Below are 16,835 nucleotides of genomic sequence, written 5' to 3'. Positions count from 1 at the left end.
CAGCCCCACCTTTTCCCAGCCCAGCACAACAAATCCAAGTTTTTGCTGGAAGTCACCACTTGCTTGACAAGGATATGTTAAGGCCCCACCCTAGACCTGCAGATCAGTTTCAGAGGTGCTGGCCAGGCATGTGGGGGACCTGCTGCCTTGGTGTCCTCACAGGCCACAGCCACGGGAGGTCTGTCCACTGCTAGTGGAAACATGGCCTTCCTGGACGTCCCATTACCCCCTCGGCTCTGTCTCCCCAGCCCATGGCCAGGAAGTCAGACGTTTCTCCAAATCCCTCATTTCCTGGGCCTGGCCTCAACTTGTGGCCCTCGAGTTCAAAAACACCAGCAAGCACGAAGCCAGGGCTTCACCAGTAACTTTTGCAGCTCAGCGCTTGACTGGAAACAAAAAGTGTCCTCACGGAGTAATTTTCCCCCCAGTGAAAACCTGGCAGAGTTCTCCTTTTTTACCTCCCTTAGTTGGATACATGTGTAGATCAAGTTCAGGAAGCAGTTCTTCAACAACAACAAGGCCATGTCGTAGGCAGTGGGTAAGAAGGGGTTATTTTCTTCCTATTAAAAAAGAGGCTACCTTTGGGGAAAACCAACCCTTTTAATAAAAATTGTTGGTCCTTTTCCTGAAGAAGAAACAGTTCTGTGCGCGTGCTGTTGTTTGTTAATTGGTTTCCTCTTTTTGATGTATTTGCCTACAAGGTTTCCACATCCCTGATTATTCTCATCACCAAATACCCCATTAAGGAGCAGAGAACGAAGTTGGCCAGCATTTTGAATATCTGCATGCAAATGCAGACTTGAGCAGAAACACTTACATAGAAATTTTAAGAAAACATGAAGGAAACGTTTGGCTACTCTGTCTCCAGATGGTAGGACAGTACCATTTGGGGAATTAGTCATTTCTAAACTGCCTCCTCAGCAGCGAAACTTATGTGTGGATCCGCATGTGTGTGAGTTCATCATAGATCTGCTCATGCCCATTTGAAGCAAGGGCAGAGGCCACCAGAGCAGGTGAGCCCTGCTCAGAGAACCACAGGTTCTGAGGAATAGCAGGCAGATTGTGCTAGGTCAGGGCGCACGCCTGAGCTGAAACCAGCCCAGCACCGCAAGCCTCCTTACTGAGTGGAGCAAATTAGTTGAAATTCAAGGAAACCAGAATTCGCATGTAGTGTTTACTCAGCATTTCTGGGCTCAGATCACACCTCAAATCACTTTTTCCACTAGTGTGCACTGATGCCCATTGCCACCCTCCCAGAGCGAGGACCAAAGCCTCATGCAATGGTTTCCTCTAGATCTTCTCTCTCTCTCTCTCTTTTTAAAAAAAAGGCCTTAGGAAGAATCTAATTGGGCTGGGCACGGTGGCTCACACCTGTGCACATCCCTGCACTTTGAGAGGCCAAGGCAGAAGGACTGCCTGAGCCCAGAAATTCCAGACCAACCTGGGCAACGTAACGAGATCCCGTCTCTACAGAAAATTGTAAAAATTAGCCAGGTGTGGTGTCACGGGCTTGTAGTCCCAGCTACTCAAGAGGCTGAGGCAGTAAGTACTGAAGGACTGCGTGAGCCCAGAAGGTTGAGGCTGCAGTGAGCTATGATCATGCCACTGCACTCCAGCCTGGGTGACAGAGTGAGACCCCGTCTCAGACAAAAGAAATGAAATGAATTGGAACCTTTTAGAGTTCATCTTGCCCGGAGTCTTGTGGGGAGAAATGCTGGTGTGTGCTTTAAGATCCAGTCTGTCTGTCGTGCTTTCGCTCCATGATGAGAGCTCTCTTCCTCTCCCTCTTCCCTTTCTATATGCTGCCTGCTTTTATTTCGTTCTTTGTTTTTCCATTATTTTGCTTTATGTTCCGTTTGCTGTTCTGTTTTATTTTGGCCTGACTTAGAAAATAAAAAACTAAACTGGAATCACGTTGAATAAAAAAAAAAAATTGTACCATGCTTCCCGGGCCCCAGGCTGCTGTCAGACTCTTAGCTTGATATGGCATCGTCAGCACCTCCTGCCATGGCTTGGGGACCCCCAGCTCTGTGCAAATGAGAATTTGCTCTCCAAGCAGAATGCCCACTCTCGTCTTCTCAATGTTTTTAAACACCCGGCATCTGAAGTGCTGGAAGATGTTTTCCACAATGAATTTCAGCTGCATCTGGTGTTTCTGTTCAGGCAGGTTCATCATTGGAAGGCAAATGGGCCAGCGTGTGTCTGCAGGCTTTTGAGAAGCACCAAGGGCCGGGCATGGTGGCTTATGCCTGTAATCCCAGCACTTTGGGAGGCCGAGGCGGGCGGATCACTTGAGGTCAGGAGTTTGAAACCATCCTGGCCAACATGGTGAAACCTCATCTCTACAAAAATACAAAAATTAGCCGGATGTGGCGGCAGACGGCTGTTGTCACAACTACTCGGGAGGCTGAGGCACGAGAATCACTTGACCCCGGGAGGTGGAAGTTGCATTGAGCCAAGATCACGCCACTGCACTCCAGCCTGGGCAACAGAGTGAGACTCCGCCAAAAAAAAAAGCACCAAGAAAAGAAATTGCTGCCCTAAGAATAACTGCATTGGGTGGAACCTCGCCTGCCTTGGTCCTGGCGTGATTTCTCAGTGGCCGTCGCCGGGAAGCTCGGGACAGTAATGGCCTGAGTAACCACAGCAGCCCCTTGGTGGGTGCTGGCTCAGCACTTTGAGGAGGAGGAGGAGGCAGGCCAAGGTTTTGTTTTGGTTTTGCAAGCTGAAAAGTTCTACAGAATTTCCTTTTTTTCTTTTAAATATTGCAGTGGGTTTCCTCTTGGGTAAATGTCATCAAATGTATGCTCTGGAAATGGCCTGACATTACGAGCACACCCAAGCCCATTTACTTCCTAAACAAGTATTTATTATCAGGCAGGCCTGAGATTTGCCCACACATAAATCCTGTCAGCCAGGTGTCTGCACCCAGGAACTGTGCTTTCATAACCCACATGCTGATTTTGCACAGGCCCTGAATTTTCCCCTCATATCACAAGTCAGGGTAACCCTAGGCCCTGCTGCATTTTCCCCAGGCCTAGGTCAGACTGGATTTTGCAGGTTTTGTGTCCCCAAAAGGAGTGAGTGGAGCCACGCTGAGCCCTCACACCAGCCAGCCACCTCCCACCTAGCTCACCAGGGACGCGGTTCAGGATGGGAGCAGAGGGCACAGTGCAACGGGATGTCTCAAGGGCTCAGTGTGTTTCTGGTTTTTCTCCCCCAATCCAGATGCCCCCATGACTCCAGAACTGCCTAAGCCTCACCTTCCTGACCAGTTGGTAATCGTCAACGAAACGGAAGCAGACTCCAAGTCCAGCAAGAACATGGCCAGGAGCGCAGCCGTGGAGACAGCCAGCCTATCCCCCAGCCTCGTCCCTGCCCAGCAGCCCACCATTTCCCTGCTCTGCGAGGACACGGCTGACACGCTGAGCGTCGAGTCGCTGACCCTTGTCCCCCCAGTTGACCCCCACAGCCTTCGCAGCCTCACCGGCATCCCCCCGCTATCCACACCAGCCGCCGCCTGCACGGAGCCCCTGGGCGAAGAGGCTGCATGTGCTGAGCCTGTGGGCCCCGCTGAGGACTGAATCAGTGCCTGGGCCTCCCTTTGTGTGTGTGGCCCTGCTGGTAGGGACCGCAGTGCCGCTGACTGGCAAGGCATGCTGGGAGCACCCATCGTTCTCTGCGGCCCCCAGCAGCCATCTCAGCCACCTATCCCTGTGCTCCCCTGAATGGGAAGAAGGCCATGTTGCCCTTGAATTCCTTTTTCACTTTGCATCTCTTCACATGCAGGCTGGGACCAGCGGAGACACCCCGGCGAATGTAGATGACTGCATGGGCCACCTCAGGGAGCTGCCTGGGCTCCGTATCTCTGAGCCCCGGGTGGCAGGACCCACTGGCACCTGTTGCTTCCTCTGTCATATGGCTCCTCTGTCATCAGCCCCAGTGTGCACAGAAGAATTGGACCAGGTCACTGTACGTAGAAATTTATAGAAAAGCAGACTTAGATAAACATCTCCTTTGGATATGTATTTCCGCTTTTGGCAGCAGGTGAACATTTATTTTTAAAACTTCTATTTAAAAAAAGAGTCCAAAAACATCAGCACTACGGTTTGATGTCATGTGAAAAGTGTAATAATACAGTTACGATTTCATTATCATTTTCACTGGGCCTTTCCTGATGTCTTAGAGTTCTTAGTGCGGCTTTTTCCATTTACTTAAGTGATTCTTTGTTACTCACTAACTCTGCAAACCTGTGGAATAATGAAGTACCTTCCTGGAAAGTTTAGATTATTTTTTAAACAAAAACAAGGGAGATACATGTATTCTCAGGTATACACAGAGCTGAGAGGGCTGGACGGTTTTCTGCCGTAGCAGCCGAGAGGCCTCCCATCATGGAAAGATTTCTCCAGGAAAAGAAAGAATGTAGCCAGCTCCCCACTCAGGACGCTTTCTCTTCACCAAAACCAAACAGACGGCTTCCAGCATCTTCTTCAGTGTTGCCATCTCTAAGAAGGAACCACTTGGGACCGTGAAGACTCCAGACCCCGTGGCCATGGTGGAAATCAAAGGAAGCCACCCTCAGCGTCACCTGCCACTCGACTGTGTGTGTCCACGTGTGCCGAGAGATGGCCCAGAGCCAGCTCCCCTCCAGCTGCAAGGGCGTGGTGTCCCCAAAGCTCTGAGTCTGCCACTGTCCCTCTCTGCTACTGCTGCTGGTCTGAAAATTAAAACCCCATGGTTCCCTTCCCCATTCGGGCTGGGTGTGTACAGGCAAGGACCCAGATGCATCAGACACAGCCCCCAAGATGTTCCTTTCTACTCGACCAGCTTCGGAGCCGGACACAGCACTCATGGCCCGGGTTGTGATCCACCCTCCCCAAGTCCACCAGGGCCAGCGGCCCCTCACCTGTCTAGTCACTGGTGAGATCTTCCACAACTTTCCTCCAGACCTGCCCGCAGATGTGCCCACCAGGGGCGTTAGGGGTCCGCTGGAGCCTGGCCATAGGGTAGCCTGGGGAGCCGCGCTGAGATCTTTTGCCACCTGCGTTTTAGAGGAACACAGTCTCTATCTCCTCCGCCAAGCCAGCTGTCCCGGCAAGGCCTGCCGAGGGCAGTTTTCAGCCTCCTGAAGGAAACACAGTCCTGCCAAGGAGGGGGAGTGGCGTCCATGGGGGCAGGCCTCAGTCTTCAGAAGCCATCCGAGTAGCTGTGCCCACCCAGCCTTCATGGGTCATCAGAAGCCCTCTGGGTAGCTGTGCCCACCCAGCCTTCATGGCTGCAGGTACAAGGACCTTTGCTTCAATAGAGAAAAGACAGAGCTCAGAAAGGGGGCCACGTGGGCAGAAACCCCAAGGAAGGACAAACTGTGACCACCGTGGCCATGTGCAGAGTCCCTGGAAGAGAAGGAAGGCAGAGTAGGGCGGGGGAAGACCATCATGGGGAGAAGGACCACAGCATCAGGAGACGGGATACCCCACGCCCAGCAGGCAACCTGTGTGTTGCTTAATTTTGTAAGAGCAAGAGGGGTGGACAGGATCAAGCTGGCCCTGGCTGAAGCTGGCTAGCCCCTGAGACATGCACTTCTGGTTTTGAAATGATTCTGTCTATGGGGCAGCAGAAACTAGAGAAGGCAAGTGACTGCCCCGCCCCAAGGCGTGACCGGGAGGAACAGCCTGCAGCTCACTCCGTGCCACACGGGTGGGCCACCCGCCTGCCATCAGAAGTGTCTGGGCTCCAGCTGGCCTTGTGAACACTGAGCACTGAAGGAGAGAGGTCTTGGCCAGGGCTGGACAGCATGCCCGGGAGGACGAGCAGAGGATAAAAGACACTGCTCAGGGCAGGGCTTCTACCCTGCGTCCCTGGCCAAGGACAGGGCAGTCCCCATGCAGGCTTACAGGGTCACTCTCAGGGGCCTCTTTCAGCTGGGGCTGGCGACTTGCCTCTGGGGGACACCTCCAGGTATGTGGGGTGAGGATTCCCAGGGCTCCCAGAAGCTTTTCTTATGTAAGGAGGTCTGGGAGCCCATTGGAGGCCACCAGCCATTTTGGCTCCAAAGGACCCCACCTCACCCGGGTCTCAGCGGCAGTGGGCACAGCTGTGTCTTCAGGAGCTCCCTGCAATCCTCATAGCTGGGGCGCTCCCAGACAGGCCAGTCCAGACGAGACATGCTGGATCCCTGGCATCCGGAGGAAGAACCAGGAGGGTGAGAAGGCCCACAGTGGGGGCTGTGGCTTCTGACACTCAGGTCATAGCCTCAGAGGTCTGAGGTCAGCCCCCACAGACCCATCTGGCCCGCCCCCCGAGTCCCTGCAGAGAGCACTTAGAGTTATGGCCCGGACCCTGGTCCACCCTTCCCCTGTGCACCATCTGGCTTGGTTTGCCAAGTCAGGGAGCAGGGCAGGCCGCAGGAACTCCCAAACCTTGGCTTTGAATGTTGCTGTGGAGGTGTGCTCATCCCTTTCTGGACGTGGGAGGTACCTGTCCCAGCAGGTCAGATGAGGCCAGCTGAGGTGCTCCCCCAGGCAGAAGGGCCAGCCTCTGCCATGGCCTAGGGTTGGGAGGAGAGGCCTCCGTGAGCAGCCCCTCCTCTGCCGCCCTCCCACCCTGGTCCCTCTCCCCCAGCCTTGGCAGCCTCCCATGACCCAAGCGCTGGTGTTCACAAGCAACCCAAGGGGCAGGTGAAGCACAGCCCTGCCAGACATGCGCTAGATTCCTCTAAGGTCTCTGAGATACACCGTGTTTTAAAAAGGCGTGGGGTGAACTGATTTTGATCTTCTTGTCTAGATGCAATAAATAAATCTGAAGCATTTCATGTAGTCATCTTGACATTGGGCATACACTGTACGAGTTCCTTATGTTTCCTTGAGCTAAAAATATGTAAATAATTTTTGTCTCAGTGAGGACCGAGGGTTGGAAAACCTCAATGCCTCTGAGCCTCGGGACCGCTCTAGGGAAGTACCTCCTTTCGCCAGCGTGACTCATGCTTCATGGGTACTGAACACGAGGGTGGAAATGAAAACTGGAACTTCCTTGTAAATTAAACTTGGTAATAAAAGAAAAAAAGTTACCAAGAATGTAGCGTGCTGCTCCTGGGGGCTGTGGCAGGAGGCCGTGGCCCGGTACAGGGGAAGGTTCCCAGCCAATGACCCCTCATCCCGGTGCAGCCGCTTGGCGGGGGTGTGGTGGCTGGAGCCCCTCCCTCTCCCTCCTCCCTGCGCCAGGTTCCCTCCCATCCCTGGGTTCCTAAAAGGTTGTCGGGGCTCATACTAACCGGAGACTGGGAATAACTGCTCAGGGGCAGTCGGCCCCATCAGGAAGTGTCCCCGCCCTACCTCTGCTGGGTGCAGGGAGCGTGGTCCACATTCTGCATCTTTTCCCTGTTAGGCAGGTGGCTGCCCATCCAGGCCTCAGGCTCTGCATCCGTGGAGTGGGACAGCCAAGCCCTACCTCGCAGGACAAGCGTAGCGAGCAGCCGCATTGTTGCCAGGCTAGGCCAAGGGAAGCAGGAAGAAGACTCCCCACCGAGGACAGAGTCAGGTGAAGTGTTGGGTTGAGCATGACTCGGAAACACCAACGTCCACCAGCGTGAAACCCAGAAATCCCTGGAAACGGGATCACAGGTTCTCAAAATCTGACCATCTGGCTTAAACCCTACCCAGAAATGGCCAGGAACTTCTGGGTCTTGAGAGGAAAACCAAGTTGAGTCAAGAAAGAATGAACAAGGAACCCCCTTCCCTCACCGCATGCCAAGGGTTGGGGCTATGCCAACAGGAGGAAGCCAGTGCCCAGGGCAAAGCTGTCCCTCCCATGCCGCTGCCTCACCTGGGTCTCAGGCCTTGTGGGCATTTACATGTCTGAGACCTGCTGGGTGACAGCTCCTCCCTCCTTGCATTCCCAGTCCAGGTTCAAACCCAGGGGTCGCCTGGGGCTGGTTAAGAGGCTGAGGCCGCATCTCTTGTGCCCCCAGAGCACGTCTGTATATCCCCTGCTCAGCGGTTGGAAGTGACGTGCGTAGATTGGCTGCTGTCAGTATGTTCCCCAGGGCCTCGGGAGGGTGCCACTTGGTAGCCATGACGCAAAGCCTTACAGGGTCCAGTGGATATGCCCAACAGGCCCGGAGCATCCTGACGGTAGCCGGAGGGAGGAGCCGGCAAGGGCAGGTGGTAGTGCCCTACCTGCCGGTGACCTCTAGGGGAAGACCAATTGCTGGCCAGCCAGCGGCTGGAAACCCCCTTCCCCCACCTCCTGCTGCTCTGTGGCACTTCATGGCGTTGGGAAAAAACCCTTAACCTCTAAAGAGCTGTTCTCCAAAAGAAAGTTGGTTCTGAATCACCCATGGGGTGAAGGGGCTTCCTGGGGATTCACTCAAGACTGCCCGATGGGCAGTGTGAAGCTTCCCTGTCCTCCACAGGCCCCAGGGCTCCTGGCCCTGCTCCAGCCCTGGGTCTTCCCACCCCACTTAGAGACCAGCCACCTGGGTTTCCAGGCTGTGCACCTGCCCTGGGGCCCACCCTGCTCTGCCTGGCCCCTGCAGTCCTGACACTGCCTGGCTCAGTCTGACTTCCTCCCAGAGGGCAGCATGTGCCCCTGAACACACGCCGGCCTGTCACCTGCACGGTCGCACTGTCGCTTCCTTGCCATTTTTTTTTTTTTCTTTTTTGAGATGGGGTCTTGCTATGTTGCTCAGGCCGGAGTGCACCAGTGGGGTCCCAGCTCACTGCAGCCTGGATCTCCCAGACTCAAGCAATCCTCCCAACTCAGTCTCCTGAGTAGCTAGGCCTACAAGCAAGTGCCACCACACCTGGCCTTGCTTCCTTGACTCTAAAACGTTTGCCTTTTAACTTCAATTTATTTAAGACGAAGACTTTTCACTGGAAACAGAAAACCAGCACCACTGCTGCATTCATTTCCTAGGGCCGCCATGACAGATGATCACCAACAGGGCAGCTTAAAACAATAGATATTTATTCTCCCACAGTTCTGCAGGCCACAGGCTAAAATCAAGCTGCCAGTTGGGCTGCTCCTCCTGGAGGCTTAGAGGGAGAAGCTGCCTCCTGCCTCTCTCCCGGCTGTGGTGGCTCCAGTACCTGGCGTTCCTCACCCCATGAGTGAATCACTCCAGTCCCTGCCTCTCCCCACACCACCTTCTTCCCCGGGTCTGTGTCAAATCCCCCTCTCCTTTCTCTTGTAAGGACAGCAGTCACTGGATTTAGGACCTGCCCTGATCAACGGTGATCTTAACTCAAGATCCTTCATTTCCTCTGCAAAAACCCTATTTCCAAACGACGTCACATTCACAGGGACCAGGTTCAGGACATGGACATCTTTTTAGAGGGGTCACCGTTTGACCCATTACCCTTGCCAGAAAGTAAAGATATAAAAACAAATGCAGTACAAGCAAATCCATATCACTAAATTTTTAGCCAGGTCCTAGCACCTGCCACAGGCTCTAGGCACAGCCTTGCCTGCTCCCTGTTAATAGGGGAGGCCTACTGGTGCCTAACCAAGATTTTCTCAGTGATAGGATCAGAAGAGCTAACAGGCCGGGCATGGTGGCTCACGCCTGTAACCCCAGCACTTTGGGAGGCTGAGGTGGGCAGATCACTTGAGGTCAGGAGTTCGAGACCAGCCTTGCCAACATGGTGAAACCCCAGCTCTACTAAAAATACAAACATTAACCAGGCCTGTGGTCCCAGCTACTCAGGGGGCCAAGGCAGGAGAATTGCTTGAACCCAGGAGGTGGAGGTTGCGGTGAGCTGAGATCGCACCATTGCACACCAGCCTGGGCAACAGAGTGAGACCCTGTCTCAAAAAAAAAAAAAAAAAAAACAGAAGAAAAGAACCAGCTCACTGTGGGACTAGGGTATTTATGTCTGAGTCCTTGTACCCCTAAATGTCATCCCAGATCAGAGATGCCACTATGACACACACACATCACAGGTCACAGTGTGTTGTGAAGTATGGAACTCTTTTTTTTTTGAGACAGGATCACGTTCTGTCACTCAGGGTGGAGAGCAGTGGTGCAATCATAGTTTACTGCAGCCTCAACCTTCTGGACTCAGACGATCCTCCTTCTCCAGCCTCCCACATAGCTGGGACCACAGGTACACGCCACACCCGGCTAATTTATTAATGTTTTCATAGAACGTCTCCCTTGCGCATGCTGATCTCAAAGTCCTGGGCTCAAGCAATCCTCTCGCCTCAGCCTCCCAAAGCACTAAGACGAGAGACGTGAGCCACAGCGCCCAGCCTTGCAATTCTTATTTCAGTTCTCCCTCTCCAATAGACTCACCCACAGACAAAGACTGTGTCTTATTTTCACCTGTTCTCTGGGAGCTGGGTGCAGGCTCTGGCCCACGGGCTGTCTGTGCATGTATGTTGGATGGATGGATGGAGTCATTCTTGGATACAGTTCCAGATTCTTAAAGCCTGAATTCCATTCAGTCCTTCATGCCCATGACCCTAACCTTCAGCCTCTCCCTATGTGTGCTTACTCTGGCATCTTCCAGGCCTTACCAGGACCAGCCAAAGATCAGGAGAATTTGCCAGGGCCAGGTTACCAAGGGCACGAGTGTTTGAGCGCTTTCCTCTGCCATCATCAGAAATTCTGTGTCCCCCAACCCTCCACAGGTATCTGAGCTGAGAGCGAGCTGCTGCTGGTATCTCAGTGACCAGCGAGACCTCAGGCAGGGTGGAGTAGGTGGCAGTGCAGGCTTTGCAGCAGCTGACGAGGTTCAAGTCCCTGCACCAACACTCCCCATCCCTGTGGCCTTGAGTATGTGGTGAAACTGCACGAGACTCAATTTCCTCATCTGTAAAATGGGAACGTTTCTGGCAGGGTCCTTGCTTGTGTAGATGAAGTGGAGGCAGGTAAATCAAGCACCAGGACCCAGCCTGGCACGTGCAATTTCAGCCAGGGGGTCTCACCAACAGCCCAGCAAGAAAAACAGAGGGGCTTCAAAAAATACCTGCAACCCAGGACCCCTCAGGTACATGGAGCCAGCACCTGTTGGGTACAGCTGAGCCCTGGAATTTTTTTAAGTCCCCAGCTGATCCTCAGGGGCAACTGTGATGGTTCAGTTTATGTGTTGGCCTGACTGGGCTAAGGGGTGTCCAGATAGTGGGCGTGACATGATTTCCAAGTGTGACTGGGAGAGTGTTTCTGCAAGAGAGTAGAATTTGAGGCAGGGTGTGGTGGCTCACGCCTGTAATTCCAGCACTTTGGGAGGCTGAGGTGGGTGGATCACTTGAGGTCAGGAGTTCAAGACCAGCCTGGCCACCAACATGGTGAAACCCTGTCTCTACAGAAAATACAAAAATTAGCTGGGCCTGACGGCGGGCACCTGAAGTCCCAGCTACTCAGGAGGCTGAGGCAGAGGCACGAGAATCATTTGAACCCAGGAGGCAGAGGTCTGCAGTGAGCTGAGATTGGCCACTGCACTCCAGCCTGGGTGACAGAGTGAGACCCTATCACAAAAAAAAAAAAAAAGAAAAGAAGGCCAGGCGTGGTGACTCACACCTGTAATCCCAGCACTTTGGGAGGCCGAGGCAGGCAGATCACGAGGTCAGGAGATCAAGACCATCCTGACTAACACGGTGAAACCCCGTCTCTACTAAAAATACAAAAAATTAGCCAGTCATGGTGGCGGGCACCTGTGGTCCCAGCTACTCGGGAAGTTGAGGCAGGAGAATGGTGTGAACCCAGGAGGTGGAGCTTGCAGTGAGCCACGATCGTGCCACTGGCACTCCAGCCTGGGCAACAGAGCCAGACTCAGTCTCAAAAAAAAAAAAGGGAGAGAGTAGCATTTGAATGAGTAGACTGAGTGAAACAGATCACCCTCACCACTGCGGGCGGCCACCATTCAATCCATTGAGGGCCCAAATAAAACAAGGAGGAAAAAGGGCAAATTTGCTTTCTGCTTGATCCAGGACATCCATCTCTTCCTGCCCTTGGACATCAGTGGCCCTGGCTCGCAGGCCTTCCAGCTTGGACTGGAACAACACTGGCTTTCCTGGGCTTCCCAGGTTGCAGATAGCAGACTCTAGGACTCCTTGGCTTCCAGAATTGCATGAGCCAATTCCCATAATACAGATGGTCCCCAACTTTTAAGGGTTCAACTGATGGTTTTTCAACTTTATGACAGGTTTATCAAGGTACTAAAGTTGTTTTCAACTTAGGATGGGTTTAATGAGATGTAGTCTCATTGTAAATTGAGGGGCATCTGTAAATCTCGTTTTTAATTTCATTTTATTTTAGACAGGGTCTCACTCTGTCACCCAGGCTGGAGTGCAGTGTTGCCATCAAAGCTCACTGCAGCCTCAAACTACCAGGCTCAAGTGATCCTACAGCTTCAGCCTCCCAAGCAGCTGGGACTACAGGCGTGGGCTAGCACCCCTGAATTTATTATTATTATTTTGTCTCACCATGTTGCCCAGGCTGATCTTCAACTCCTGGCCTCAAGTGATCGTCCTGCCTCAGGCCCCCAAAGTGCTGGGATTACAGGCGTGAACCACCGTGCCCAGCCTATAAATCTATATATCTATAGCTACCTACCTATCTACCTATGTGTATCTCCTGTTGGTTCTGTTTCTCTGAAGAATCCTGACTGATACAGCACCCAAAATAAGAAGCCAGCCCGGGCCACCTCTGCAGCCCACGCTGGCCACACCCCACCACTTGCAGCACACGAGCCCTCTGCCCTGTCCTGGAAGACTCTCAACTCATTCCCCTGCCAGGACCTTGGCACCTGCCTTTCCTCCCTCTAGCCCCCTCCCCCACCCCTGCACCTGCACTCATCCTCTGTCCTTATCCTCTGTCCACAGAATCGGTGTTACTTCCAGGGCCTATTCTGATGTCAGACCCCTGCTTTCCTCTATCAGCAGCTGCCACCCATTTCTTTCCTGGCGTTTGTCACACGTCACAGGATTTTTGTTGCTTTGCCATGAGCAAAATGTCATGGTTTTTGTTTGAGGAACCACTGAGAGCAGAGGCCTGAAAGGAGGACATGGTGCAGCTTGTTTATTTGGGCAGTAGCCCCAGGAAGCTGGAGTGGGAGCTGGGAAAGAAGGGCAGGAGGCCAGTAGACAGGGCACAGCTGGCCTGGTCACCACCAGACACTGCTGGGGGAGCTTGGTACTCAGCCTCTCTGGAGCCCCTCTGCACAGCTGTGTAGATGAGCCTTGGGACTAGTCCTGGGAGGGGCAGGAGGTCAGGCGTTTATCCCCCAGCTCTCATACCCTGTTGGCTGAGGACTGTCCCATGCCATGAACGTCCTGCTTCCTCCCAGCTGTCTCGCCTGGAGCCAAGACAGCTCCTGAGTGAGCTCCTCCTTTGGACAGAAACTTAGAGACTCAACAGGTGCATAAACTGGAAGACTGATGGGGGCCTGGGGACCTGGAGTGGCTGCAGGGAGGCGCTACTAGACCCCAACACAGTAGCCACACCCCCAAACCAGAGGTTACAAATGGGCAGCCCTGGGCCCAGTGCAGCCTCCCAGTGTGTTCTGTTCGGCCATCAAAGGCTTTTTAAAGAAACATTGAGCCGAGATTTTAAATGTTGGGAATCTGGTACAAATATCTGGTTTCCTGGTTTCTCTTTAAAAATCAGATCTGAGGATCTTGGGCCCATGTCCCCCTGGATAGAAGTACTGACCAGTTTTTGGGCAGGTGTGGGCTCCCCACCCTGCCGGCTCCCCCAGCACCTGGGCCTAGGGGCAGACTGGTGATCGGTGGCTGGTACAGTATTTTCTCCTTACCCTGGCCCCTTCACCTCCAGTAGCCCTTCCCAACCCCTGGGTCAGGTGCAGGTAGCTCAGTATTTGATTAGCCCAGCCCCTCTGGGTCAACTGAGGCCACCCTCCTGAGTGCTCCCCACTGCTACCCGCATGTCCCCTCCCCAAGAAGGCAGCTAAAATATTCAAGTTGCTGCCCTATGGGCTGAGACCCAGGGCCTTCTCTCTCTCTCATTCCACCTCCGCCCGTGTGCCTGCCTGGGCTGCATCCTGGGGTCACAGATGTGACCTGAACACAGCCATTGCCCTCACAAAGGACAGGATCTAACAACAGGCAGACCATGACTTCCCAGCTATGGCATCTGCACACAGGGCACAGAAACTAACTTCTTAGGCCTCCATTTCCTCATCTGGAAAATGGGTCACTCCCTGGGTTCCCTCTCCCCATTTGCACGCCCCAGGGGAGAGTAGGAACCACCTCGCTTGTTCATTCAATCCCCAGGTTTCTTCTGTAGCTTCACTTTGCAGCACTAGCTCCTGGGCCAGGCTGGGCGTGGCATAGATGGAAGATGGTAAAGAAGCCAGATAGACGGCAATGCAGTGTGACGGTGCCATACCCAGAGGGCCTGCTTGGGCAGCCCCCAGAGGCCTTCAAAGCTGCACTGGAGAGCTTGGCCGAGGGGCCGAGGGCAGTGGCACCCTCTGAAGTGTTTTAGGCAAAGAAATGGCATGGCTGGACGTGGTTGGCAAGAAGATGACCAGAGCTGCAGGTGAGGAGCGGTCAAGAGGAGCCCATGGCAGTGGGGATGGGTCACAGCTGAAGTGGGTGACCTGCAACATGTTCAGCAGATAAAATTGACAGGTTTGGTTGGATTGGCCACAAAGGAGAGGGCAGGTAAAGGACAGCTCTTGGTCTGTGGCCAGGCTGGCAGCTCAGTAAGTGTCCAAACAAACCATCCATGTGCCCGGTGTGTACCTGAGCTGCCATCACCTCTTCCTTTGCCGGATTTCATTTTTCTCTTTTGCTATGTTGCTGCCACTGATTGCCAAAAGGACTGCACAGCTCTGCCGGCAATTTGGCAAAGTCTAGAAAAACAGTATTTCCCATAATCTCACCATGAAAGGACAACCCTTGTGGACACCCTGGCAGATTTCTTTCTGGTCTTTTTTCTGTGCATTTTAGAATTGAAATAACGCAGTGGGTGTCATTTCATGTCGTGCTTTTGACCCAGCACGACGATATGGCTCATCATTTCTCCATGATACTGAAAACTCTTTTTCTTTTTTCTTTTTTTTTTGAGGTGCAGTCTCACTCTGTTGCCTAGGCTGGAGTGCACTGGTGCCATCTAGGCTCACTGCAACCTCCGCCTCCTGGGTTCAAGCGATTTTCCTGCCTCAGCGTCCAGAGTAGCTGGGATTACAGGTGCACGCCTGCATGCCCGGCTAATTTTTGTATTTTTAGTAGAGATGGGGTTTCCACATGTTGCCCAGACTGGTCTCAAACTCCTGGGCTCAAGCAGTTTGCCCACCCCAGCCTCCCAAAGTGCTGGGATTACAGGTACAAGCCACTGAGCCTGGCCATGGAAACTCCATTTCTGAAGTATGTAACAAGTTCTGCTGCAGGGAATGTATCCCTGTGGCTAGCTATGCACCCTCTTGGTCTGTCCCCTTTTTTTTACCTCCCTAGAAGAAGTCCTGAGCATGGGAATTACCAGATCATAGAAAGGTAAACCATCTTAAGACACTGGCTACAAGTTGACAGATTGCTTTCCAAAAATATTGGACCACTGACACTCTCACCAGCGATATACACAAGTGCCCATCTCACCACAGTCTCCCCACCGCCAAATGTTGTGCATGTTAAATCTTTCCTGACTTACAGCCCAGCTCACAGTTCACCTCCTCTGAGAAGCCTCCTCAGATTTCCCCTCTCCATCCTCGACCTTCCTACAGCCAGCGGCCCCCCTCCCTCCACTTGTCCCTAGTCCATCCCAGCTGGAAGTCTGATGTTCCAGGGCTGGAGTCTCCTCTGACCCAGGTGAGGCCCCCACCGGCTTCCCAGCCCCAATCAGCCTGCATATTTTGAGTCTCTTGTAGATACTGGGAAGCCTTCTAGTATCATGTTCTTTTACAGAACAGCAACTGAGACCCAGACCAGGGAGGCTGAGTGATCCTGGGTCACACAGCTATGAGGTACTGTTGCTGCAACTAAAATAGCAACAAAAACTCCCACTTAATGGGCACTTCCTCCAGGCCAGGCTTAGCTAAGAGGTTTCTACGCCTGCTCTCAGTTCATCCTCTCAGTAACCTTGCCGTGCTGGTACTGTTATTATCCCCATTTTACAGATGAGAAATCCTTGAACCAGGGCCACCTGGCTCAGAAGCGACAGAGCCTGGGACTTGGGTCTAAAATCCCAAGTTGGCAGTGCCTCGAGCAGGAGTCCCCGAGCCTGGTCCAATGCCCTGGCGTGGCATCCTTTGCCTCTCAGAGAGCAGAGACAGGCAGCCAAAGACAGAAGAAGCCCCACCCCACACCGTGACCAGCGCCAGAGCAGGCCTGTGCCAGCTCCAGGTGCCACAGCAGGGCACTCGCCCCCCCCCCACCTTCGGTTGCCCTGCAGATTCGCAGGAACTGCTTGGAGCACACCCAATCTCAGTGTCTTCTCTCGAACCCGCTTATCTCCCACACTTTATTGACTTGGGGCTTTTCCTGCCAATCTGCCCGAGCGGGAACAGCCCTTTCAGGGTAACTGCTGCCAAAATCCATGGGCGCAGTGCACCGTCTGCCTGGGCCTTGATGGCATCTGTCACAGGAGGTGGGAACTGGAAAGCCCTGTCCTTGTGACCCTCCCCAGGAGGCTTCAGCGGGTGGAGAGGGAAGGCTTGGCTTCCCCCAGGACTTGAATATTTATCCAGCAAAACGTATCTGGGCGCAGTGGCTCACGTCTATAATCCCAGCACTTTTGGGAGACTGAGGTGGGAGAATCACTTGAGCCCAGGAGTTTGAGATCAGCCTGACCAACATGGTGAAAACCCATCTCTACTAAAAATACAAAAATTAGCTGGGTGTGGTGGCAGGCACCTGTAGTCCCAGCTACTCAGGTG

General features: G+C 53.4%; 1 protein-coding gene across 5 annotated transcripts in view; it reads left to right on the top strand.

Moving 5' to 3' along the window:
- Positions 1–7,066, top strand: part of CLEC16A (C-type lectin domain containing 16A) — a 237,525-nt gene extending 230,459 nt beyond the window's left edge. For 4 of the 5 annotated variants that reach the window (XM_033235753.1, XM_033235752.1, XM_033235751.1 and 1 more), the window contains one exon: positions 3,229–7,066. In XM_033235753.1, coding sequence (XP_033091644.1) covers positions 3,229–3,584 — 356 coding nt within the window. In that variant the 3' untranslated portion in view covers positions 3,585–7,066. The remainder of the gene's footprint in view (positions 1–3,228) is intronic. The other variant, XM_033235755.1, reaches the window with a different exon arrangement.
- The last annotated feature ends 9,769 nt before the right edge of the window (positions 7,067–16,835 follow it).

The sequence above is a fragment of the Trachypithecus francoisi genome, unplaced genomic scaffold (assembly GCF_009764315.1).
Source record: "Trachypithecus francoisi isolate TF-2019V2 unplaced genomic scaffold, Tfra_2.0 Lachesis_group15, whole genome shotgun sequence".
NCBI lineage: Eukaryota > Metazoa > Chordata > Mammalia > Primates > Cercopithecidae > Trachypithecus > Trachypithecus francoisi.
This window is presented reverse-complemented; position numbering and strand designations above follow the sequence as displayed.